The sequence below is a fragment of the Thermobia domestica genome, chromosome 5, assembly GCF_964235325.1.
Source record: "Thermobia domestica chromosome 5, izTheDome1.hap1.1, whole genome shotgun sequence".
Taxonomy (NCBI): Eukaryota; Metazoa; Arthropoda; class Insecta; order Zygentoma; family Lepismatidae; genus Thermobia; species Thermobia domestica.
The window spans coordinates 177270699-177298085 of NC_137458.1; the positions used below are offsets into that span (position 1 = coordinate 177270699).

The following is a 27387-nucleotide window of genomic DNA, read 5'->3' on the forward strand; positions in this document are numbered from 1 at the left end:
AGAACACAGTAACAAAGCACTGTGTACTTAAAATGTACATTCTGTATATATGCCATCCCATACATTGGCAACCTTACGAATTTTTCGAGAGACTACGTATGTCTTCTGCCAGTTACCAACCTACTTTGTTTATATCATTTAAAAATTGAATGTGATTATAATGCTAATAGTAGGCTGAAGTTTAGAAAATATACTTACATACAAATTTAAACTGTTTAGCGGTGTAAAGATATGTGGACTTTCTATACCAAATGTTCATATATTTACTCGCATAAATCATATTGTAAGTAAACATACATTTAGGCCTATGCGTAGTCTCTAAATAGCATAAAATAATAATAAAATAACATAATACCGTTCAGAATATAAATTTTAAAGAATCCTCTGGAGACAACAGTAATAAGTACACTGTGATAAAAACGAATTTCATTTTGAAATCATAATATGCTAATAGAATGCAATTTTCTTTGTGTTTGCATATAAGTTCCCGGAAAATTCCCATTTTGGGAATCTTCAGGGGAATTTTCCCAGGGAATATTCCCGAAAAATATTTTCCCGGGAATTTACCCATCACTAAGGATGTGCAAATCGAAAATCTTCTCCAGTAATCAAGTAGATATTGGTTTTTTCACATGTGTATAAGCTTCCTAGTAAGTCGCTGGTATTTCTAGATTTGATCTCTGATACAGATGTTCTAGGTACCGTATCATTCAACCAGTAAAAAAATATACGGTAGTTTGTCTCTTAATAGGATACTAATTATGGAGATCGTTGGAAAACTTTAAATTAATGGCTTAGTGACCCCTGTTGATGAATCTCTGTTTAAATGTTTTATTTAGAAAACCGTTCACATTTTCTCTCCCCTTATCTACACTGTACGTGTTTCGTCATGCTTCTTCTTCTTGTCAATGAGACATTGCACGTATAAGAGACGAACAAAATAAGTTTCTAATTCATATGCTTGTAAACCCTCTTCTAGGACCGTTGAAACGATTCTTTTCTAATTACAGTGAAACTTCTCCTAACGGACACCTTTAAATAGCGAACATCTCTAAATAACGGACACTTTTTAATTCCTCGACAGAAATACATTGCACAATAATGGAAAGGTTACTTCTGAATAGCGGACATTCTCAATAACGGACGCGGACACTGAAATCTATTCCCCAGCACCTATGTAGAACTTCCAAATAACGGACAGCCAAGAAAATAATCTTCCATTTTCTATATTTCAAGTAAAAATGGGCTAGTATAAAGTAAATGTTTTTTTGTTTTTTCTTAGTACACATTGTTTGGGAGCCCTCATCGGCATTGTTCGGATAATAGAATTACGTCTCGTGTATCTCACTTCGTCTGGCTGCAAGTTAACTACGTATTTAAAAGAGGAGCTATAGAGTGTACAAAAAAAGGTTGTGAGTGTCTTGTGATGTTTGTAACGCATGTGTCAAAATGTCACAGAAACGGAAACGATTAACATTGAGTGAGAAAGTCGAGATCATAAGTGTCCGTGAAAAAGAGAAACTTTGTGTGCGAGACATGGGTCGCCGGTTTCAAATTGGAAAGACACAAATCAGTGATATTTTAAGAAATAAAAAGGAATTTCCTCAGTTACGGACTGGTAACGAAACCCCTACTGGAAAACACTCTTTTCCAAACACGCCTGGATTGAAAGATGACCAGTTAACTTTTGAATGATTTTGTCGTGCTCGTAGCAACATTATACCAGTGAGTGGACCTCTTGTCCGTGAAAAAGTACTCGAAATCGCCAAACGATCAAGATTTCAAAGCATCCGTAGAATGGCTTGACAAATTTAGAATTAGACATAATATCTCTTTTCGAAACGTGTGCGGTGAATCAAGTTCAGTTGACGAAGACATTGTGTCGGAGTGGCGCAAAAAGATATCCGAAATCTGTGAAGGTTATGAAGAGAAAAACATTTTCAATTGTGACGAGACTGGACTCTTTTTCAGAGCTCTTCCCAGTAAAACAATGTGTCTGAGGGGTAAAAAATGTGCAGGTGGAAAAATTTCAAAAGAAAGACTTACTGTCCTATTGTGTGTCAGCATGGAAGGTGAATTTGAAAAGCCTCTTATTATTGGTAAAGCTGAAAAACCTAGGTGTTTCAAGGAAATAGATTTAAGTAAATTGAAAGTACTGTGGTATTCAAATAGACGGTCCTGGATGACAAGGGAAATCATGACTAATTGGTTGCAAGCATTTAATAGAAAAATGGGAAGGGGAAAGAGGAAAGTAATTTTGTTCTTGGATAATACCACTTCCCATTGCAACGCTACTTTAAGAAATGTAAAACTAGTCTTTCTCCCGCCGAACACTACTTCGTGTTGCCAGTCCTTAGATGAAGGGATTATTTACAATTTTAAAGTTTTTTATAGACAAAAAGTGTTGAGACATATTTTGTCTCGTATGGACAGTGTTGAATGTGCATATGATTTGGCAAAATGTATCAGTGTGTTGGATGCAATTCTGTGGATATCTTCGACCTTGAAGGAAGTATCCTCTACTACTGTGAGAAACTGTTTCCAAAAGGCAGGATTTGTTTACAAGGATGAACACGGTTCAGTTATTGATGACAATGTTGAGAAACATGATCTAAATAAACGTGAACTTTGTCGTTTGTTAGAGCCATTTGGTGAATCTGAAGACTATGGTACTTTTGATGATGCGCTTTACACTGAAGATGTTTCAACCGACATTGCTGAACTGGTACAAGATCTTCAGCAGGAAGAGTGTGATGATGAGGTAGAGAACGGAGAAGAAGATAAAGATGACGTCAAACCGAACTATTCTCTTCTTACAAGTAAATAAGCTCTTGAAGAAGTAAGAAGACTAAAACATTATTTTTTAAACAAAAAAAAATGAAGCGGGGATGAGTTTAACATTTGCTCTTGAATCACAAATTGAGAAGACAATTGCAAAGGATATTGTAGTTCAAAGAAAGATTGAAGATTTTTTAAACTACCTGGATCTGCCCTAAAGTAGTTCAATGAAAGAACTATACGCTATAAAAGACAGTTTTCAAAAGCTCATACTGTATTAATACTGTAGAAACAAGTTTGTGTTTTCAACATATACACAAAAGACGTAAGTACTGTATTGTGTGTTTCAAATGACAAGCGGCATGGCCTTGAGTTGGCTTCACGCGGCATCCAATTGGCTTTGAGCGGTGTTGACAATTCGCGACAAGCAGTTCTGCACGCATACTTCTCGTGCTACTGCGAATCTTGACAATACCAGAGGCGCTTATTAGAAATATTGAATTAGCACATCAACTGCTCACTTTACGAAGTAGAGAAACGAATTACGAACACATACGTGAAAACTACATCTTTTTATGTGAACTGTTTTTATGATACACGCTTTTAAAGGTTTCCATATAAAAGAATTAGTAAAACGAGCGGTGAGTCCCGCGTTTAATTTCCAGTGGATTTTTCTTCAATTTGGAAATAGAACTCAACTTTTATTACAGAATAATCAGGGGTGTAACCAGCAGGTTGCTCTAGGGAACATTACTTTCAGGGGGAGGAAAGCTTTTCACACATTTAAAAGAGAACAAATGATCTCTTTCAGAATATGAAAGTATTTTAACTCACCATAATACTATAAACATATTATATTTTCACGATGCTACCTAATCGAAAGACGGATCCTGACAGTACTGAAGTTGAAACCCGGATTGTAGGAGATGAATCAATAAGCTATTCATAAGGAAACAAATGCTGTTTATAGCAGTCTGTTTATCTGACTTTGTATTTATGTGGGTTAAAATAGTAAAGAAAAAACTCGAAAAAATATCAACTCAGATATTATTATGCAATAATATAGTAGTGAATTCATACGGTGTGCGTCCATTTAGGGAAATGAGAATATAAAGCATATGATTAGTTTTAGTTGTTTTAATTAGGTACAGAAACCGTATTGATGATGATTGATTTTTAAAATTTTCATATTTTATTATAAACGTCCCTCATTTGCATATATATATCGCACATAATATGGTAGTGAAACGTGAAAGAAAAAAAGAAACAGAAAAGATACTGCGTTTCTTCTATACATATGCCTAACATCGTAAGAACAAAGTATGGGAAGTTCGTAATATTGTTTTAAATTTACTTCAAGATAGATTCCTCCTTATTCTACAGAAGAAACGCAGGATGTTTTCTGCCTTTTTTCTTTCACGTTTCACCTTATTATGTGCGACTTTTATTCCCTCTTTTCTCCTCCACAAGGAATTCAAAAGCACCAGGCGTCTGAATGGTGTCATAAATTATTGTAACCCAAAACAAACTCGAGTATATCGAGTTGCTTAGGAATCAGACGGATTGCTTTAGTGACACCTACACCAAGCCCAAGAGTGTTACTTGTTATGAAAACTGATAAGGAAACAAAGGGGCTAGTTGTGTAGGAACGTAACTTCTCTTCTAGCATAAACAGAATTCATCAGTGTCTAAATTGCTTTCTTTCCTGGTAGTTCGTTTGTTCTCCAAAATTAGAGTTGACAATGTCGTTTTAAGCAAACCGAGTACAAGCGCGGAGTTTTTCTTTTTTTTAAAAAAAAAGTGCTACGAAATCAGGCTCGAAAAATTATTTTTGTGTTTAATTTTTTTAGCCCATGATAATAAATTTACAAAACTCAGATTCAGACAATGACGAAATATTAACTGACATAGACGATAGTGAAAGTAGTGTTGCAGACGAGTGTTTAGTATATCCACAGGAAAAGTTAATATGTAAGTAATTTAGTTAGGATGCACAGTCAAAATTCTTGAGTTTGCTGGAATAATGTATTTTCATTGTGAATAATGTTACCAATGTATGTCATAATCTCAACTGGAGGAAAAGCGAGAAGGGCAAGGGGAGTCTGCAATCCAACAACACCGTGCGGAATATCGCGCACCATTGGCTACTGCCCGTGATGCTTTACATCTGAAACACACAGTACATAATTCTATTACTAAAATAAACGAATATATTGCCGTCCTAATTTGTGTTAATAGCCATATTATAGTGTTTATAGTCTCCTTTACTTGTATTGCGTAGCATCCTAAGCTTTTCTCCGAATAGCGGACACTTTTACATTCCCCAATGGTGTCCGCTATATAGAAGTTTCACTGTATTTATAGTAGTTATTCATTATATGACATAATCAGGAAAAATAAAAAATACGTAATAGTGTACGAACATTGAGTACGAATTAGGTATTAAACAATAAATGACGTGGCAACCAGATGTTAAAGGTATTCTTCCATAAGATACAAAAATAGTCCTATTATAAGGTAAACCCGACACCTGCGATGAAAGAACAACTAAAGATGGTTGATCCAGAGTATATAAAAAGTCGGTTTTTAACTTTCCCTTCTTTGTTGTCCTCATTTGATTGCTTTAGCTGAATTTCCTTTCGTACTAAGCCCTGTGAATGGAAAAGTAGTAGTTCTGCAGTAATATAAAATGCATTATACAACTTAAAATACATTAAATAATGAAATCATGTCGTTTATGTCAATAAATATTAAGAAAGAAAAGATTAATTAATATTAGGGAGTTAATGTTCTTACCGCAAAGACCATCTAACTTGTCATTACATTTTTCCGTTCCGCAAGCACTGCAGGCGGATCCTCGTTTGTAAATCTCGGCAGTTAACATGTTGCCAGCTGGATGGTAGTCGCAGACAAGTAGCAACTTATACCAACCATTGTGATTATATTTCGATATTCCACAACCAACCTTTGTAGTATCTGCCCAAACGAGTGCAGTATAATGTCCATATCCCATTCTAATAATAATAATAATAATAATAAATGTCTCGTGCTAAATACACTTCTTATTAACTAAACGATATAACAAAGCAGATAGAAGAAATAAAATACTTTCGTTATATATTTTCATTGTGTACTAACTAGCATTTGTATTTGTTACAAAATGATATTGTATTTAACAGCTAACTGTATATTAATATATTTTTCATTGCAACAAGATACTTCCTATTATGACTAAATACTGATATTAATGTATTGATGGAAAATAATATTACTCTATAAATGTTATTACTGTATGGATGATGCCATAGGGCTTGTTAATCTATTATAATAGCATGATTGAGTTCTAAGACAACAATCATCAGTAGTTCAAGTTGATCGCAGAGTTGAAGAAGCTTGCTGCCCAAAATGTTTCAGAACAAGGAATATCAAACAAACCGTGAGCTGATAAGAGAGGAAAAGTAGCAACTGAAACGCTTACTAACTAAAAAATATCTTTAATATGCCGAGAATGAAAGCCATCCAATACAGCTATGCAGGGGTAAAAGTGCGGGGAAACGCGGGGGTACGCCGTCACCCCATCTCGAGAAAATACGTACGGCGTCTTCCCAGTTCCGAATATTACAATGAGCAAAGATAGGCAGGGGGAACGACGTGGTGTTATGCCGCTACCTACCGTCCCCCCACCTTTTCAGATCAACTTTTACCCCTGCAACTATGGCTACACCGCCAGCAGTGCGACCATTCTACTATTTATTATACTTCTAAATGGTGTAACCAAAAAAAAAATATAAGACTGTACTGGCTGATAGTGAGTTTTCTGCAAACAGATAAGTGCCAGTGAGCGAGTGCAAACCAGTTTTCTAATTCCTTAGAATAATTTCTGAAGCCTTTAGGATTGCACTGAAGAAAGTTATATGCTTTACTGGGAGGATGAACATTACAGTTACCTTGTTCCCTGAGCCATCTACTGTCTACAATCTGGATTTCCTCCATAATATATTTCTGTGAAATTGAAGTTTGATTGCAAATTGATTGACATTTTCTTTCCTTTTAGAGTGAAGAGGGTTGTTTAGACGACGATCCATATGCTAGCTTAATTTGGCGTCAGAAATGTATGACGATGAGATGGTACTTGTTTGAGACGAATGCTAGTATCTACAAGATAAACCCTGTGGAGTTTGCTAGATAAAAAAAGGGACTGGGGATTTCAGTTCAACATTTAGGTTCATCAAGCTCAATTTGCGTACAAACATCAGATTCCTAAAATAAAACATATTTTCGAGAAGTAATTAAAGCAATGGCAATGGAGATTCTAAGTTTGGAATGCTTTTTCAGGCAAGGCTCAACATCGCCAGTGGGAATTCTTACGACAACCATCTGCTCTCGGATACACTTCTCTCATTTGAGAAGTGTACTCATTATTATTGTTATTTTTGTATCTTTCGTATTCATTTGAAGCACTGGCCACTCTGATGGGCTTTGAATGGATGTTGAAAGTGTTGCACCTCTTCTGTGTTTTACACAAACATGAATTCGACGTGACTACCTCATACTTTTGACATACCACTCCCGACTGATTATGTTGTTACCTCCGTTTCCTATACGTATTGACATTCTTCACATTGAAATTCTAGCACTGCGAGATATTAGATGGTTCATCAGGGTACATCTGACGTGCAGAAGAACCGAAAACCACCTCCCAGTCACCGATCCGTAGTGACAAATAATTCAGTGTGTAGACCTCCTGCAACGGGCAGTAGTGCTTAAGCCCACATCACAAGTAGAGTGATGAGATACGCTCATTTTGCAAATGGACCGAAGACCTAAGAGTCCAGCTGTTTACATACTGGTAAAAGGACTCTTCTAAATTCTGCAGCGTTATCAGCAGAGGGTTAGATGAGCTCATGTTCAGCCAATATAAATCCCAGCTACCGAATGACATGGTGTTACCACAGTCCGCCAGGGTCCTACCGTATTCAGGAACGTCTCGAAACCAGGGTAGATTGAGTTCACACAGACAAAGAGATACCGCGATGAATCGAGATAATCTGTACCTCCTCCAGAATCCTATGGTATGTGTTAGTCACTATTTGGAATTGAGACCTCCTCCTCTTATACAAGATGTAATTAAATTGCATTAGAGATTGGGATTTGATCACTCTTCTCGTACGATCATCCATGCAATACGGGGTTGCATCAAGTTACAGTTGAAGCAGTTCGTACAATACCGGAACAGTGAAATACATAGACTGGATCGCTAGAGCAAATGTTGTAAAAAAGTAATTATTGTATAAACAATCCGATTATTACAAGAAGAAGAAACAGAAAAATAAATTTACGTTCTCTTTATAAGGCTGTTTCCAAAATTTGAAACTACTACCAGTTAGCCAGTAAATAAACAGTATTATTTATTAGTCTGCCGAAATCTCGTGTCCTGAGAAGTCGGTCCAAACAATACCAGACTACTTCTAGTTTATATGCAGAGGAACTGCATACATTGAATCATTTGCTTTCTCCCGGACTCAATGACACATGTCATCATTTGGGAGAAGTGTAGCTCTCCATCATGTAAGGGTGACGAGGTCTCAGCCCCTGGAGAACTTAAATTATGGTTAATGTAGTCCGTACATTTTTAAATTTAATGACTGATGTAGAACAGATTGCAGTAGGATTCAATGTCATCTGGAAGGTAAAGGTCTCCCTGGTAGTGATAAGGAGTATACACAGTTAATCCAACTACTTTAACTATACACGCTAAGATATCATATACATTTATCATGCGAAAAGAATGTTTACATGGATAACTGAAGTCTCATTTCCCCAGATAGGAGCGTTAGTTCATGCCATTTGTTGGCGACCTACTGCGAATGAGACCGAGTTGAGTTGGCACTTAATCCACCCAACCCAATTGCACAAGTTAATCTCTTATTTGAGGACAGCTCATTGTGCACGCTAGTCTACAATGTCGACCGGAAATGTCTCCAATGCATGAAGGATAAACAGACGAGAGCAAGAAAGATCTTACGCAGAAATTTGATGTTACTCCATATCCACGAATTATTTTCCAACCCTCAATAACCATAAACACCACAAGGGTTTGTTATCTGAGCAATTTGGGGGTTCTCTTATCCTTTTCTCAGCACAGGCTTAGGAGCCATCATGGCAAGTTTGAAAGGCTGGCCAGTCTCTAACCCACCAGAATGGTCGCACCAGTAGCTATAATAAGAGGACTTGGACCAGATATCTGCATCATAACTTTCCTCGCAACAGCAGTGGAGTAGTGGATGATACTAAACTCTCTGACACTACAACTTAACAGGATTATAGTTGGAGAGACTGCGCAATCAATTTGCCGATGCGTGCTTACCACATCAAGTAGCAGGCCTTGTTATATGTAGCGACCAAAAAATGGAATTAATTGCCTCGTATACCAGTTAGCTTTCCAATTGACTTTCGAAGTTGGGTTAAGTGTATAGGGTAGTGAATCGAAGACCGGTTCAGCACAAACAATATCTTCACAAGGAAGTCGACAAATTATTAAGTACAGTCTCGTTTAAAATAATTAACATCCTCAAATTACGCAGCACACAGTAGTTGTGTTGGTTCCTTCTTAAGAGTTATTATTAGTGTGACGTATATATGAAAATGTAAGAACATAGGAATCAAGTGAATTTTGAAATTGTTTAGTAATTAAACTCATAATTAGAGACCGGATCTTTAGGCATTAAAAACCTGGAAAATAGGCAGGCAAATAAGCACTTAAAATTTTAAAAATAAGTACTAAAATGTAACTCGAAATAATGGAGATACGTACTCCATACAATTAAAAAAGCAGATTCAAGTCATAGATCATGTTCAAAGAACATAGAATTGTACCTGTTCCTTAATATCTTAGCTTCTTTTACTATACTTTATAAAAATGAAAAAAATCTTTAAGTTTACGACCCACGGTTATGCCGACTACGCTAAAGGAGACGGTGATTGATGAGAAATGAATGAAATTGTAGAATGAAGAAAGATGGAGGAAAAGGGAGAACCCCTAGAAAAGCAACGCACATGTTGTTTGTCCGCCACAAAATTCACTTGGCATATATAAAAACGAAGCTTGACATGCATTCCATATATATATATATTTAGTGTGATTTTTTTAAAATTTACGGATTTCATTTAGGCCTAGGATTTCTAACTGAAGTCCGATGGTTATGCGATTTGTGGCAAATGATCAAGGGAGGATGGGACAGAACTATGTTTATTGGTTTACATTCATCCGGGCTAATATTGGTCACGCCTCAAGAAGAACAGCAAATATTGGCCAGTGTACCTTACAATTCGAATGAGATGCAGTGTGGTATGGAAATTTGAGTTTTCTTTGTTAGATGACAATCTTGCCAAGATCAATAAGAAACAAAAAAGTGGGCCGTTGTATTGGGAATTACGATGTACAGTTATGTGCTACTGTGTGAATATGATTAGGACACAGTAAGAGTACACACTAGTGCACTCTTTGAAGCAATGTAAGTTTATCCTTAAATGTTTTTGGAGAACGGAATGTGTTGTTGCTACGCAATTTAGAAACAAATTTCCCTCACGTTCTGCCCCAGACAGGAACATAATATGGTCGCTAGTGAATAAATTGGAAGGAATAGGGCCGATTCTGAGAGAGACAAGGAAAGATCGGACCCCGCATGCAGGTGTTGTGGAAGATATCAGTTATCGACTTCTTAGGTCTCCCAAGAAATCTCTCTGTCATTTGTCGCAAAAACCCGGCTATAGCTATTCAACATGTGATTTATGACTCTTACCACTATCACTTAATTTGATTCTTACTTACACTTAATTTTTATTCTGCAATTTCGTTTCAAAAATCCAAAATTTCAATGCAATTGTAAGGTACACTGGCGAATATTTACTGTTTTTCTTGAGGTGTGACCGATATTACCGAGAATGAATTTAATCCAGTAAACATAGTCCCGTAAATCTCCCATCCTTCGTTGATCATTTGCCACATACTACATGAAAATCGGACTTCAGTTACAAATTCTAGACCCATATAAAATCTGTGAGTTTCAAAAGAATCACTCTGTATATATAAATTACTATGTAGTCTTACTTTGAAGAAAATGCATAGAATAAGCAACATTAGGCACTAAAGTAATTATTTACTTAGTAAAGGGTTAAATAGGCAAAAGAGGCAAAATAAAATTGGTTTAAATTGAAACTATAAACTTTAGAACATTGCTTTTGATCATATCTTTAATATTAAAGAATAAGCATTTTGCCTAACATTCGGCCTCTACTCATAATATGTACTCAATAAATTTGTTTGTATGAAAACAGGATTAGTATATATGTTCTATTCTTTACGTGAGCAAAGATGTTTATTTTATATGGCAAGTCCAATAAACTAGGCTTTGTATGGATAGATGTCTTTTGTTGGAAATTTAACAAAGAAAAACAGCAGTGCATTCAGACCTTTGGCAATGAATATGTGTTAACAATTTTTCAGTTTGAATCTTAAGATTTGTATTTACGATTTATAATCTAAGGTCGTTGGTAAAAATTCTCATGCTCAATACGAAAGTCTTTACAGCAGCCTATCCCAACCTGGGGTCTGCAAGACGATCCCAGCGAGTCCGCAAGCCACTCTTAAAAATGCACATGCAGTGTTGAGAAATACACCATTTTAATTAAGTGATCGAATTAATAAGACAAGTCTATTTGCGTGAGAAGTGATATTTGACCTACAAGAAGTTGCCTATACTTCAGAAAAATACTTTTTTCTATACTTGATGGATAGGTTATTATGGTTAATTTTCTTTTCGTGCTGCATTTATTTATATATTTGGAACATCTTAGTCAAGGTGTCCGGCTCCAGGTTTGAAACCCAGGCCTACCCGATTACGGCGCAGGCATCACATATATACCACTGGAAAGAAAAATCAAAACCACCCATACTACACCTATGGGGGTCAAAATATAAATACTAGCAGTATGTATTTCAAGGGGTCCTTCACATGTATTGTAGAATCTAAAGGGGGAGGTAATGTGGAAAATGTTGAGAGCGGCTGCTTTAGATTAATCTAACTAGATGATTACTTTGATTTTTTGTGTTCAAAAGTTTCAAAATTTTTCACCACTTATGTTTAAAACTTTTAATTGTTAAAGTATTTCTCAACCACTGTTTGGCAATTCTTGTTTTGTAATTCTGTATGATTTTTTCAATAAATTTGAAAATCCTTGTTCAAATATTTTATTTTAATTCTTTTTTTGAAAATTTATCACACAAAAAATTGATCATGGATTTAACCCAGGACTTCTCCCAGAATTTAGAAACCAAATATGGAAAAAAATTGAATTTGCTTCATACTATACATATTTAAAATCATATTAATTGTCATAATTTTAAGCATCTTAGTTCATATTTCATGTTTTCAGAAGAAAACTTATAAATTTATGACATGAAACCCTATAAATAATTATAAATATCGATTGATATTCAAGAACAATTCAAACTTTGTATTTCTGGGACAACTCATAATCTAGTTTAGTCTTGGAAAGTTATCTTTCGAGCAACAGATTGACTGATTCTTTAAACATTTACATTTAATTTTTATCAACAATTTTGTTTTAAATTATAAATTAAATATTTTGATTGATAATGTTAGGTTTGAAAACATTTTGCTTCAACATTTTTGTAATATTTGCCTAATCTAAAAGTTATTGAAAATTTTTGTTTAATTTCCTAGATTATATTTTAGATAGACTAGGAAAAATTTAAAAGTTTAAGAAAAAGAACCATTTCTAAACATCGGAACACTGCAAATTTAAAAAATTGCAACATTGCGCATAAGGATTTTATCATTAGGATGAAATTGTCAGCGACTCAACAAGCTTATGCAACGTAAGAAGAATTGCACTACAGTTGTTTAAGATGTACGCATCATTGTTCTCCTACAGTAATATCGTTCAAATTAGTATCTATCATAATATATTCAAGGCTATTTTTCCCAGGTTGAAATTTCTGCTGAAATATTATTGCTGGTCAAGCATCCAGCATCAGATTTTCCAGAAATATTTCCATCAAATCGTGCAACAATTTGTTGCTGGACTAAAAAAAGACCAGCATTTTTTCAGGTATTTGGGACAACTTCCGTCATGTGTTGCTAGATGATCCTGGTATATTTGATTGATCTTAGACTGGTTCCAACAAGAAATATTCGCTGTATCCCTTTCCCACGGTTTTCTTTTCATGATGATTACATTATGGGATAATAACCTTTTCAAACCAGAATTCCCTATACACTTGAAATCATGAATAACAGTCTATATAAACTGCAAGCATTGTATCAAAAACTATCGAGACTCTAAACAATATTGAGAACTTGTTATTTCAAATTAAAGCCAACTGTACTCACATCTCAACACTGAACACATTTTTAAAAAATCATAGGTATTTTTACACACAAAAAGTTGCAATGTGTTTGCCAAGCGTCTATGTAAATAAATTTTCATCTCTTAAAGTCGTAAAACAAAATATATTTTCCATTGTAAAATATTTTACATTTGAAGATGCATTTCTACACTCTATCGTGTAAAAATACATCGTGGAGTAGAACATATTTTACTGTCAAACATGTAAATTGTTTAGAAATTCAAGAGTATAAATGGATTTACTAGAGGGTTGGCAAACAGTTTGGCACCATCTCCGTTTGTAATTTTACATACATGCATGAAAAAAAGTTTAGGCTTATGTATGTAAATTTACAAAATTATCTAATATCTACATACATAATCTGTGTCGATACTACTATATGCTCCATCGAAGCGGATAAAAGATATTCCGTACACTTGCGACCAAATTGTCCAATGTCTTATCGAATTACAACATAGCCTAATACTTTACGTTATTAAATTTTGAGAGAAAGCATTTCCTTAAAATGTGAAACAATATTTATACACCCACAAATAAATTTCTTCCCATCCGTTCACGATGGAGCACATAGAATGTGTCCATATTTGGTCTGTGATTTATACGCTTATAAAATTACGTTATCAACGTAATCTTTATTAACTCTAAATTTGCATATGTAACAAGAACTTTTGTACATTAAAGAATGCATAGAACTAGTCTACTAAACACAAGTAACAAACACAACACCTGGAACACACAATATTCACATTTCCCCGCACAACCCGTTCATGTTTGGTCACTTGATGTTGAATCGAAACTGTTACGCAATTAAGAACTTACTTGTAGCGACAACAGGCTTTCCAATGCTAATGAAATAATTTAATTCTAATGAAATGACGATGAAAAGATATAGGAGGTTTCGTGAAGCTGTGAAAAAGGAACATTTCAATTATCCAATAGGTATTTTTTTTTTTTTTTAAAAATGCACATGCATTACACCAATTGTTATATGAACATACATTCCACTCTATATGTAACTAAATGCGTAATTATATCGTTGCGAAATTTTATACGAGTTTCTTAGTATAGAAAATGCATAAATGACAATGGAATACTGAAAACGCTACGGAGAAGATGCAGAAATTCTGCTGTACCCTTCCTGAAACAATCATCTGAAATGTAAAATAAAATCTAAAATGTAAACATTCTGCAGCTGGCGCTTTTAAGGTAAGATTTGACCATGTGTAACATATTCTACAATTATTTGTCTACAGTTAGTTCAAAAAGTATTGATACATATAAATAAATTATTTAAAAGTCTTTAAAATCACCACTTCAAAGAACCTGTTAATGAATATGACGAAACTAGTTTACTTTTTGTTCCATTTTGTAGGTGTATGAATACTTTTTGCGCTAACTGTATATTGTTTGATGTAATTATCTTTAGACAATGACCAGGAAAGGACGGAACACAGACGTGTCTCCATTCAACCACCCTACTGTAAAGACAAAAGGCCCTCCAACCATCCACACCTTATTTTCTTATGTTATTTTTACAAGTGGAAGTAACAATGCCACAAAAATATATGAGGTTTCTTTAAAATGTAGGAAATGTAGGAGTTTATAAGAAGAGACGCAAATATATAGAAAAATAGGATATATAGGATGATTGGAAAGCCTGCGATAATTAACTCCAATATACAATATAAGAAATAACGGAAGTGGAAATCGAGTATGTATCTCCCAGTTTAATGCAAACTCCTTTTTAGCTTTGTTCACAAGGAATTACCACTCGCTGGAAGATCATGTGGTTCGGATTCCAATGTTAAGTTGTAGGTTCACGTCTCATGCAGCTTCAGCATTGAACGGGACAATACATTCCAAATCAACCACCCAAAAGAAAAAAATAGTATTTGAATTCCGTATATAGGCAAGCTTGTAAGACTTTACAGAGTGTTGAGTTAAAAGTCATTTTTAATTCTTTCTTCTTTCTATCTCTAAGAAATTTGTACTTTGTTCCAGAAGTCTCGATTAGCCAAAGAGTGTACATTCCACTGAATAATGAATAGTTGACTTCCAATCCCATTATTCGTTGCTATGCAGACGGAGATCACTATCGCTTATGTGTTTCCACATATTCTCCTGACCATTTTTTCTCGTTTCTTTAAATGAGAATTCATAAATGGAAACGCAATATGGGCACAGTAAGAGAAACCAGTATATCACATGAAATAAACAATATAGGTACACATGTGTCATATAAAAATTGAGGAAACTTTCAATGCCAACTACCACTTTCCTGAGAGATTCTTTGTTAAAACATTAATATCATTTTCATATTATACCGAAGTATCAGAACAAAAATGTTTCTTCCAGCGCAAATAACTCGACGTTTACAATAAACGCTGCACTCTATTTTTTGTCACTTTTCCTCTCACATAAAATTCTTTATATTAGTATCTTCCTCTTGTGAAAACGTTACGACATAATCTTTTGGCATACGTTCAGTGATTATTTTACACAAAGCGTAATTGGAATTCCATCCATACGGCTGTCCATGATTCTGTAAAGTAAAGGAAAAAAGTAAAACTAAGTATTTTGCTGGTAAGTGAAAGTCAAAGTAATAAATACACTAATTACACCTCTTTAATTTGTAAGATAAATTTTTAGTTAATTAATGCAGATTTAGTTTTGATAAGTTATTGCATTGGAAATACAAATATGTCCGGAAATGAAGCTGTGTGAAAATAAACTTGTGTTGATCATTTAACCCGTTGACTTCATAGTTATTTCAAATGATAGTTAATTAATGATAGTTAATGAATCTTTTGTTTAAGTTGCTATTATCAAGACTCAGTCTAGGATTTTCTGTTCACGTAAAAAATAATAATAATAAACTTACTTCTTAATTCGAACTGTATAGTATTTTAACATCATTTATATTGCGTTTCGACACATAAAGATGTGACAGGCCTGAAAATGTCTGTTTTTCTTCTATGTTCTTTTCAATGAACCAAAAACTTGCATACCTTATTAAATTAAAATTTTCAGGTAATAGGTGTGGGAGATAAGCAGAGAATTCAAACTCGAAAGAATCGACTGATATTATTCTATCTCACTTTTTGTCATACGGGAAGCGTGGTAGCTCAGTGGTAGCCTCTTGTGTGGGTTCCCTGGTTTGATCAACATCCAAGTAAGTTTCTCGTAGAGATCATCGTGTCCGTGGGTTTTCTCGGGTGCCCGTTTCCTCCCATTTTCTCATTCCTCCAATTTTTCTATCATCATTCATTTGTTCTTTAATCAACGTCTTACTTAGGCTAAAAGGCATATTGGGATATTAAACTAAAACATTTCATTTCATTTTAAGCCGGTGGGTGTAGCCGAGCGGTCTGAGATGTTACGTTGACTATTGTGAGATGAAGCAAACTGATCCTTCTGAAGAGCAAGGTCAGCATTTTAACTGTCCTCGATATTTCTATGTTTGTATCCTTTAGTGTTCGGAATACGTCGAAAGGACGTGAGGTGCAGCTGGCGAACGATACCCCGATTGGGGCGAATTAAAATAAAAAGTGGGCTAGTGCTTATACTAAACGCAATGTTAACTTGAGAGCCGAATCACAAGCGCATTAATACATGTTGCCGCGCGAACCTTTTCGCAGGAAAGCCTTTGTATGTGCATGTGTGTGTGTTTTGGTTGGGTTCTCATTCGCCAGGGTTTCAACTGGCGCTGCTCTGGGTCTCAGCTGACATGCGCGGAGCGGTGATTTCTCGTTCTTTTCCTGCCGCTACGAAAAATGTTTCTTGGTTTATTTGTTTTTAATAATTCATGAAGACACGACAATAGTAATAAATGTATTGAAAATTCGCACGTGATGTATTTGCAATCCTCACAATTAAAACTCGAGAGCATGAAAACTATTTTGATTATTCATTTCAATTGATTAAGGTAAGAAAGGATAATAAATGAAGTTACTCTCATATATCTACCTGGAAAAGGTCAATCATACACAGAAACACACAAGCAGCCAACCTCCCACATAATAAATTAAAAATACGATTTTTTTTTCAAAGCACAACAATTCTACGTTAGCAATGAGTAAACCAGCTGCGAACCGGCAACAATCATATCAACATTTTCTTCAACAGTTTTGGCTGCATATTTTTCTCTTAGTCGAGAGTACACATTGTTGACAATTTACTTTGCTTGACTTTAAAGAGGTTTCCCTTCCTCATGTTTGCGATAATACTGAGAAGATAATTCGGATTCATTCATGATTTCAATTTCGCGCTTAACACTCTCCATGGTTTCAGTTTCACTACACCCACGTACCCACACTAACGCAAGCGCGAAGATGATATTTGGCAGAGCAGTGTTACTCTCTGCACAAAAATTGCAGAAGTTACATGTGAGTCCCATTCTTTCTTTTGTTTCATTTATCAGCAAGCAAAGAAGTTTCTTACGGGGTAGCAACTCTATTTAATTTATGTATCCTATAAAATATTAAGCCATTTCCTATTCATTGTGGACGATTTCTAACATTGATCAATTAACTAATTTTACGGGTCTTCTGTTTTTGATAAAAGATTTTTCAAGTTTATAATCTTGCAACACTTGCAAGAGACTCACATCTTAGCTACCGGCTTTTCACTCTTTTCTTTCCTTCTCTCTTTCCGATTCTGAGTCGTGACGTCATTTTCACAACCCGTTACTAATAAATCTAGTACCTTCTATTTTAAATATTGTTTCTATATTAACATTTTTATATACTTGAACTCAATTAGCTCTTTGAATTGATCTCCTAAGTAATGTTTTACGTGTGTAACGTGAAGAACTATGTAACATGCGCGGAGTCGCCCGAATTGAAGTTGCGTATCTCGGCTATCAGGATAAGGTCGCGGCGAGTATACTTCCGGTGCGTAAGGTCTGTGGTTCCATCTCCGAATAAGAAATTCGCGGTGGATTGCATCGTGTCAGTAGATTTTCCCTGGGTACTTTCGTTTACTTCCACGTTTTCATTCCACCGATTCTTCCATAATCATTCACTTGCCTTAATCACCCGTCTACCTTACTGTGAAAAGCATAATCGTGGGACGTTAAACTGAAAGATTTCATTTCATTTTACTTTTTGTGTTGTCCTTTTATCTTTAGCAGTTATGATTTACATTTATTGGACGTTTTATGTGAATGCAGAAGAACCCGTAATTAAATTGTGATAAAAATTATATATCTCGACGTGTTCCCAATTACATATCCTAAGGAAGAAGTTCTCAAGCATGATAAATGCAACTGACGATTTCTCCAAATTGTACTGAAAAGATTAAGTCCCACCGCATTATAGATTAATTTTCCGTGATGGCTGTCTTCAGTTCCATGATGATATCTCCAGACCTTATACCAATGGATTTCTACCTCTTGGGGTTAAGAAAGAAAAATAATCAGACTGGCTCAATGGTAGAACACCCACTTCCGGCACAAGGAGTTCGTAGTTAGTTCCAAGGCTATGTGCATTTGTTGTGAATATTTATTTGATTTAGCCTGGATGGTATAGTTGTGGGACGTAAAAATAATCAAGAAAGAAATAATTCAACTGAACTTATAAAATTAGTAGAATCCTCTTTGTATTCCTGAAGAAAATACCATACAATATCATTGTGTGCCTATGCTACTGAGGCTTACCTCGGCTCAGAGGCACAGCGCACACTAAAGGCTCTTTTCCAGATGAGGTTTCTACACCTACAAATCTAGAACGTATTCTCATGTTTATTCTACTAGGGAGATTATTTGAGTAAATAAAAGGTACACAAATTTCGTGGAAGCAAATGGAAAATGTGAGCAAAAGGAAACATCCATTAATAGCAAATGTAGTGTGTGAGGCTCAATGCGAGTACCTTTGTTTTTAAAATGAATCTAATTTGGGATCTAGTTTCTGGGAAAATTTTGATTAGTGTCGGACTGAAAACAACACTTAGCCTAAAAACAGACATTCAGACGGGAGAGCAGAGTTATAGGCATTTGTAAAGAAACTGCAAGAGATCCAGATGTATGTCAATAAATGATTACTACTTACGGACTTAAAATTTTCCATTCCAGTTCGTCGTAATTAACACCAACACTCAAACCAACACTTCACTACTAACACAGTTTGTAAAAGTTGTTCGGTGGCACTTGTTTAGTCCATAAAGAAGAATGAAAGTCCTCTAATTCATTGGACATCAAAATTGCTACAAGATCAGTCCCGTGCGGTGACCAATAAGGAGTCGGGGTCCCAGCATCGTAGTCGGCTAGCAATCGTCTCTTCCCTTCTCTTCTGTAAGGGCGATGTTTTCGGCGACTTCCCTCTTTTTGGGATGACGTCGAGGGTATCTTCTAAGTACTCTGAAGGATCCAAAGGTTTATAAAACAGTCTTTTTACAAATTGGATATCTTCTTCCTCATATTAATTTGTTTTTCGGTGATGAAGTAAAGCAAATAGGATGAGCTCGCACACAGAGATCTTGCGTGACAGAATTTTATAGGCAAAAAGCTTAATGTTACAAATAGTTAGTCCTATTTGTAACTTCGTATGGCATTCTTCGAGCGATGAAGCGTCCATACCTCAGCAAATCGATTTCCTGGCGATGGGAAAGCTCTCCTCAATGCATTTCTATCTTAGGTTTGCAGTTTCGTTGAATTTTTTCAATCTTCTGCTCTGTCTGCATGTCTGTTTCCCGGCTAATGCTGAAGGCAGATTGAATGAAGTAAGAAAAGTAATCTATTCTATGCAATGAAAATTAATTTGGAATAGTTGCGTTTTTCTCCGATTATTTCCTTTTTACTTGTTCTTATTTATTTTTGATTTCTTTCTATAAATTACAAATTAGATGAGTTTTACGATATTACGGAGTTCTTGTCAAGTTTCCAATGTCAAGGACCCTGAAGGCTTATAATATGTTTAGCAAATAGCTCTTCACTGTTAAAGCTTGAACTTCTATACTTTTAAAAGAAACGTATTTTATTTTCAATCTTGTCACTAGATAATTCACCTTATTTTTGAGGACCTACCCTAAATGAAAAAATCGTTTCTTTTAAATTAAACTCACTATAACTACATTTAACACTAAAAAGAATATACCTATTACAATTTTTATATTTTACAAGTAAATAGAAGTATATTGACGAGTTTTTCTCGCTTTTTCAATCTCCTACTTCATATACTGTGAAATTAAAACTAGTACAGGATTACAGAAAGGGTGAAAAAGTGCATCACTGCACCGAGATTCGAATCAGCCATTCTTTGATGTGGGAGACCCGGGTCCGATTCCCGGCGTTAGCTCATGTGGATCTGATTCCACATTAAGCTGCAGTCCACGTCCCATATATAATCGCTGCTAAAGGGACTCTAAACTAAAATTCAAATAATGAAATCAAATCGAATCAACCGAATCAAATAATGAATCAATCTTCGGCGTATCAACCCGATGCGTTAACCACTCCGATGCTACCGAGTCCGTTCCCTGAACAACCATAAACTTTTACTGCTGAACTCAATGCTCTTTCACTAGATCACAGCAAGTGGAATAAGTAGCGTAGCGATTAACGCATTTGCGCAGTACACCAAATATCCCAGGTTCGAGTCCCGATCCAGTCATGCACTTTTTCCTTCTTTGTTTATCATTAAATTCACACCTATAGAGAAATTGATGGTAAAAAATCGGTTGCTTGTTCCAATCGTTAATATAATACTACGAGGTTTTCACATCCTATTGAAGAAAGTGTGGAGAACAAGACTAAATATTCTATTTACGTGAGAAACATAAAAATTGTAATAATCTATTTTATGTTCTGTGCACTTACATTAAAATTCTTAAGAAAAAAAAAAGAAAGGGAATAACTTCCACCAATACTCAGAATAACTTCCTCCAATAATAAAATGTGCTACTTAAAGAAGTTACCAGGTTAAAAATAAGATACGTCGTTTTAAAAGATCTGAAGATATCAATTAAAGATAAAGCCTTGAACATGTGAATACCACTGAGCCGTGACCCTCAACGCTTACTGTAAGGCACAGTGGCGATTCCGGAGTCGTCAATGGATTTGGGGGAAATACTAAATGTCATCCCACAAAGGATTAGGCTTACACAAATTATAAAAAATATTCACATATTTAAAAAAAATTATCTTTCGTTGAAGCATACAGACATATTTACGTTTGTTTTTTTAATTACATATTAAGTCGTCATGTTACCTATTATCGCCATGTAGGGAATCTTATCTTTAAAGAAATTGTATTCACAAGCCTTATTGCATCCACTTCTTTAAACAACTGATGATTTTGTATTCACACACTCTCTCGCCCAAGTACTGAACTTTACATTCGTAGAGAATTTACACGTGATCTACGCCTTCTCGCGCTCATGTACTGTAAAATGTAAGATTATGGAACCCGTGTATGTTACCCATCGCTTAATTTATTAGTATCAAGCGCGTAGACGTGGAGTAGGTTGGCGAATTAAATAAAATATTTGTTGCAGATTTAGAATAGGTAGGAATAAAACTGCTAATCCCTCGGATGAAATGGATGAGTGCATGGGAAAGAGAATATTCCGACTTTCGGAGAATTTCTAACACATGTAAGAAAACTGAAATCTCACTTAATTCGCCCTCCCGTGCATAAAAGTGTAAGCGGTATGGTAGGAATTGAGATTTTTTATGCTACAGAAAATCGTACAAAGCTGACAACGAACAGAAACCTCGTGTAGGTTGGGTACAGATACATAATATACTTTATCCCCTCCAGAAACACTTTCTAAGGGAGTGAAAATACATTGTTAATATATTTCATGAATGTAACTGTACTATTCTAAAATAAGATAGTACGCAATAACTCCCTAACCCTCGAACCGTACACCAGGACACTCAGTGCCACAGGGAAGTTTCGTTTTGCTGTAGATTTCAGTTCGTAACACTCAGCACTGCCATCTCCCTTGACTTTTACTCGTCTTTGGAGGGCTGTCAGTTGCCTTGTTTACTGTGATAATGACACACTTGTGTTGTCTATAGAGTATTGTTGGGGCACTCAGTGCCAAAGTGTACGGTTACAGTAAGTTTTTCTTCACGTGTCTATATTTATTTCCACAGCATTGAGAAGATATGTGTATTTAGACGCATAACAAAATATTTTATTTAGAACTATGAGACATTTTATTTTAAAACTCATTACAGTGAAAAGCATAATCATTCATTTAATGTTAAATCACTTTTCGACTTTTTTTTAAGTTCATTTGCCTTCCCTACTAGGAAGTCTTCCTGCTGTCTGTTATTTCTTTCTTTCACTTGTAATTTCTTAATTAATAAAAACAACAGATTGCTTCCCCGTCCGCATTCCTACCATCACCTTACCTTGGTTAATCTACGAGCACGCACTTTTTCATCAAGACGGAAAACATAGTTAATGACCGAGGATATGAACCCGGAAGGGACGCTAAACAAAACGATCGAGAGACTTTTGGAAGAGGCAGTCGATATGGAATTAGAGACGAGTTAAGATGTAGACCGCGAACTTCATTTTCAAGCTTACGATAAATTTAGCCTTGCTCTGTCCTAAAGAGCACTTTTGTTTCAGCTGACGTTATATAGCTGTTAACGACGATGATTTTTTTTCTAAAAAGAAGTTTCGACTTTGATTGAATTTGCGGTCTTCGTAAAGTTGGTTTTCCTGTCTGGGTTTCGCTAACCCTTAACCTTCGACTGCTTGAACGATCAGCCAGCCAGATAGAGAGATGGACGGACGTCAGCCCATTGGGAGAATCATCAAAAAGGCAACATACAGATCTACAAGTAAGTGCAAGTAGGTTAAACTGTCCTCAAAGTTACTCCTTCTCACCCGTCTCAACCCCTTTAACATCACAGTCTGTTTCTTTTGCATATGTTTGATTTTATTTAAATGCAACCCAGGTCAGATCCCGTACCTTACGTTCTGTCAAGTACAATGTATAGAAAATCCTGGGCAGAGCTCCTCCGTGGCTAAGCGGTTAGCGTACGTGCCTTTGGCGCGGGAGACCCGGGTTCGATTCCCGGCGGGAGCTCATGTGGTTCGGATTCCACGTTAATCAGTAGGTCCACGTCTCATATAGCCTCGCTGCTGAACGGGACGATAAACTCAAAATCAACTCAACTCAAAATCCTGGGCGCAACTTGTAGGTTCTGGCATCCCCAATTACGTTATCTATTAGCGCATTATCTGAGCTCTCAGACCGACAAGGGGCGGATGCACCTGGTGGTAGATGCTTTAAGATCCTCGTGTTTTCAAATATTTTACTTTAGTTTGTTCGCCGCCCACCGTTAGAATTTTATGAATTTCTATTTATTTTACCACCCTCCCTCCATCTTCTCAATTTGTTGTGTTATTTTGTTTTATGTGCTTTTTAATCATACTATTTAGAGATACTTAGAGGAAATGGTGTATATTAGCATTATGGCACAAGCTCGACTTAGTCTCTAGATTCGATTTTGCGCCCCATATTTTTTCACGGCAAGTATGGGGAAGACGTTATTGGTTTTTTTGAGTATTTTGAATCTTACTGCGTCATTTATGAGTTCAATGCAGTGAAGAAACGTGATTTGCTTCCATATCTATTACGGGACGGGGCCTTGTCGTGGTTTCTAACTTTAACTAGGACAGACGAATTTGTGAACTTGTCGTATGTAGACATAAAGAGACGTATGAATACATTATTTGGAGGTTTTGTAGTTAAGGTTACGGAAGACACTATTCGTTCTAGAGATCAAAAAGAAGGGGAACCTATTATGACATATATATATATATATATATATATATATATATATATATATATGAGAAGCTCATACTTAGTTTTGATAAAGCTGTGCATATACAACAACAAATCAATTTCATAGTTGAAGGATTATTGCCTCAGTACTTTAAGCTCACATGCAATAAATCGTTTTCATCCGTTGATGCGTTGTGTGAATTTATATTACAAGACCAGTCAGGTGAGTTAATCGTGAATTATAAGACGCTTATTAAAGCTAATTCGAAAGAACAAATCTTGCAGTATAGTACACCGGAATTTATCGCTATGGTAGCTGATGTTTCATTACGCGATAATTCTCATGTTTCATTTCCTCTCGAGGAACAACAGGAGAGAAAAGAAATGCGCGTTTGCATCATGATATCTTATCCGCTGGGAAAGAATGCGGTAATCAACAGTCTGTAGATTCTATCCCGCTTCATCAACCGAAATGTAACTTTTTTCTCCTTTTTGTTCCTCTGAATGTAAGAGTGCCAATAATAATAATAATAATAATAATAATAATATGCACAATAGAATGAGCTCTACAACGAATACTTCTGTTATTGCTAAGAACAAACAGAAAAAGGCGCAAAGAGAATCATAGTACGTCTCACGCGAACCATAATATACACTGTCCAGCTAAAACATTAGAGTGCAATATAGCACAATTCAAGGGAAGTGATAATTGTAATGTTTTACATAGCGGAAATAATTCAGGGAATGGTGAGACCTGCTTTTAAGACTCATACAATAACTACGCCTATTGCTAGGGATAGGATTATGCCTTGTATCAAAATTATTGGAAACAAAGTGTATAATTCGTTGATGGACTCTGGTAGTCAAATTTCTATTTGCACTAGGGAGCTTCTTCCTCCTAACACCAGACTTGTTAAAAGACGTATTATCATTCGTTGCATCTCGGGTAAAGGAATTGAAATTAATACGTTAGCTGTGCTCAAGTTCTAAATTGACGGCTATTCATTTACGCATACCTTTAGAGTTGTAGACAAATTTGCATCTTCTATTTTGTTGGGGAATGATTGGTTACTTCCTCAACATGTTACTATTAACCAGGATATTCACATAGTTCACGTGGTTAGGTTTAAGAAGCCCACAGATCACGCGCTACCTGAGAGGCATGCTATAGGCACAGTTTCAGAACAAACAGCGAACTTAATGCAAGCATATTTCATAACGGCGAAATCTGCTACTTTACCAACAAATTCCAGCGTTCATAAAATTAATGATTTAGTGGGAGTTAAGAATATTTTGCAACCTAATGAGAAAATCCTGTTATTAGAGTAGTCAACCCAACCAACAAAAAGTTGTGTTTAGAGAAAAATCTTCACTTAGGTGCAGCTATTGACATTAGGCCGGGTGTACATTACACAAATTATACAGATAGTGTTCAAAATCATGGTTTAGCCAGTAAACAAGATATCACTAACTTTCCTACTGGTTTTGAAATCAAGCGTGTGGATATTAACGCTCAACTTTCTGACGATCAGAAGCAAATGTTTTATTCTGTTATAGAGGATTATAAGGATTGGTTTTCTTGGTCAGAGGATGATTTTGCAGTGGCCAAGGGTTACATAGCTACATGACGTCCCAGTTCACATCAATCAGTATACAATTCCCTGCCACTTAAGAGAATAAGTTAAAAAACAGGTTGATACTTTGCTTAAACTAAAGGTCATTAGGAGGTGTATATCGAGTTATAACTCACCTATTCTTCTCGTGAAAAAGAAGTCTGGATCTTTCAGATTTGTTTTTGATTGTAGGGCTATTAAACTTCATATTGCACCAGACAGTTTTCCTGTACCGTCGATAGAAGACACTATTCGCGTCTTCGTAAGTGTCGCTACCTCTGCTGCTCTGACTTGCTCAGCGGTTTCTTTCAGGTGAAGATCGCTGAGGAATATCAACATGTCACTGTCTTTTTAATCCCAGGAATTGGTTCTTTTTGTTTTACAGCTCTCCCACAAGGTCTTATTACTAGTTCCGCTGGTTTAAACAGATTAGTGAAAATGACACTGAAAGGATTAGAATCTGAACAAATTTTTGGGTACCTTGATGATTTTTTCTGGGGTGGAAACACTTTTGAGGATGTTATCAACTTCACCAAGAAGTTACTTCAACGAATTAGAGAACGCGGTCTTAAACTTGCACCAGAAAAAACGAAGTTGTCTTATTTTTCATTAACGATTTTGGGACACGAAATTTCGTACGATGGTTTGCGAATATTCAAAAAAAAAAATAACTGACTCCATTAGTAATTATGAACGTCCGAAGACGAAAAAACATGTGAAAAGTTTTCTATGATTAGCTAGCTCTCTAAGACGATCCTTACCTATTTTTTCTGAAATCGCTGAGCCTTTGAACTCGCTTCTCAGAAAGGATGTACCGTTTAAGTGGACACAAAAGCAACAAGATGCTTTTCAAGACCTTATCATAAAATCACCATATTTAATGCATTATAATCCAAAAAAAAAAACCCTGTATACTTGTTCTGTGATACATCAACACGTTGTCTTGCTGCCGTGGTCAAACAACCTATATGTTCTCCAGATGACCCAGAGTTAGCACCCATTGCTTATTGTAGCCGTAGCTTAAATAAAACTGAAAAATTTAGACATTCTTATTAACTTGAATTTTTGAGCATTATATATGCCTATCGATCCTTTCGTTATTTTTTACTAGGACGTCACTTTTACTTGAAAACCGATTGTAAGAGTTTATTGTTTCTGAAACAGACAAAAAATGTAGGTAAATTTGCTAGGTGGCTTAGTTTTATTGAACAATATAACTTTACTGTCACACATGTAACTGGGTGTCTAACAGAAGCTGACGCTCTTTCACGTTTTTCTCGTGCCCCCAGGGACATTTCTGACGAGCAACAAAATTAGGAAGACCCTCGAGTATTTTCTTCCACTGTTACTGAGTGTAACAATATGCTAAATGACGAGCCTTCTCTCAGAGATGAACAAATGAAGGTCCCATTTTATAAGGATGTTTTTGATTCGTTAGAAATGAAGGAAAAGAAAATCCAAAAATTGAAAGACAAGCATTTTATTACACGGTTAAAGAAGGAATTTTGTATAGAAAACAAAAAACATCTAGTTGTATGAAATTTTTAGTTGCTGTTCTTGTTTAATTACGCTATAAAGTTTTTGATGCGGCTCATACTTCTGCCATTGGTTCAAGTCACGGAGGCTCTTCTAAGACATATGATCTTTTAGTGAAATCTGTGTATTTCCCTAATATGAAACAATATATCTATCAGAAATGTAAGGAATGTTTAAGTTGTCAGTCAAGCAAAAATAAACCTGGTTCTGCTTATGATGCATTGCAAACGTATCCCCAAGTTCCGCCCTTCTATCGCATTTTCGTAGACATTGGAGGGGTGT

General features: G+C 35.6%; 1 protein-coding gene across 2 annotated transcripts in view; it reads right to left on the bottom strand.

Moving 5' to 3' along the window:
* LOC145686300 (venom allergen 5-like) overlaps positions 1-27387 on the bottom strand; it is a 227803-nt gene that overhangs the window by 32658 nt on the left and 167758 nt on the right. For both annotated transcript variants that reach the window (XM_081759444.1, XM_081759445.1), the window contains exon 6: positions 5575-5792. In XM_081759444.1, coding sequence (XP_081615570.1) covers positions 5575-5792 — 218 coding nt within the window. The remainder of the gene's footprint in view (positions 1-5574; positions 5793-27387) is intronic.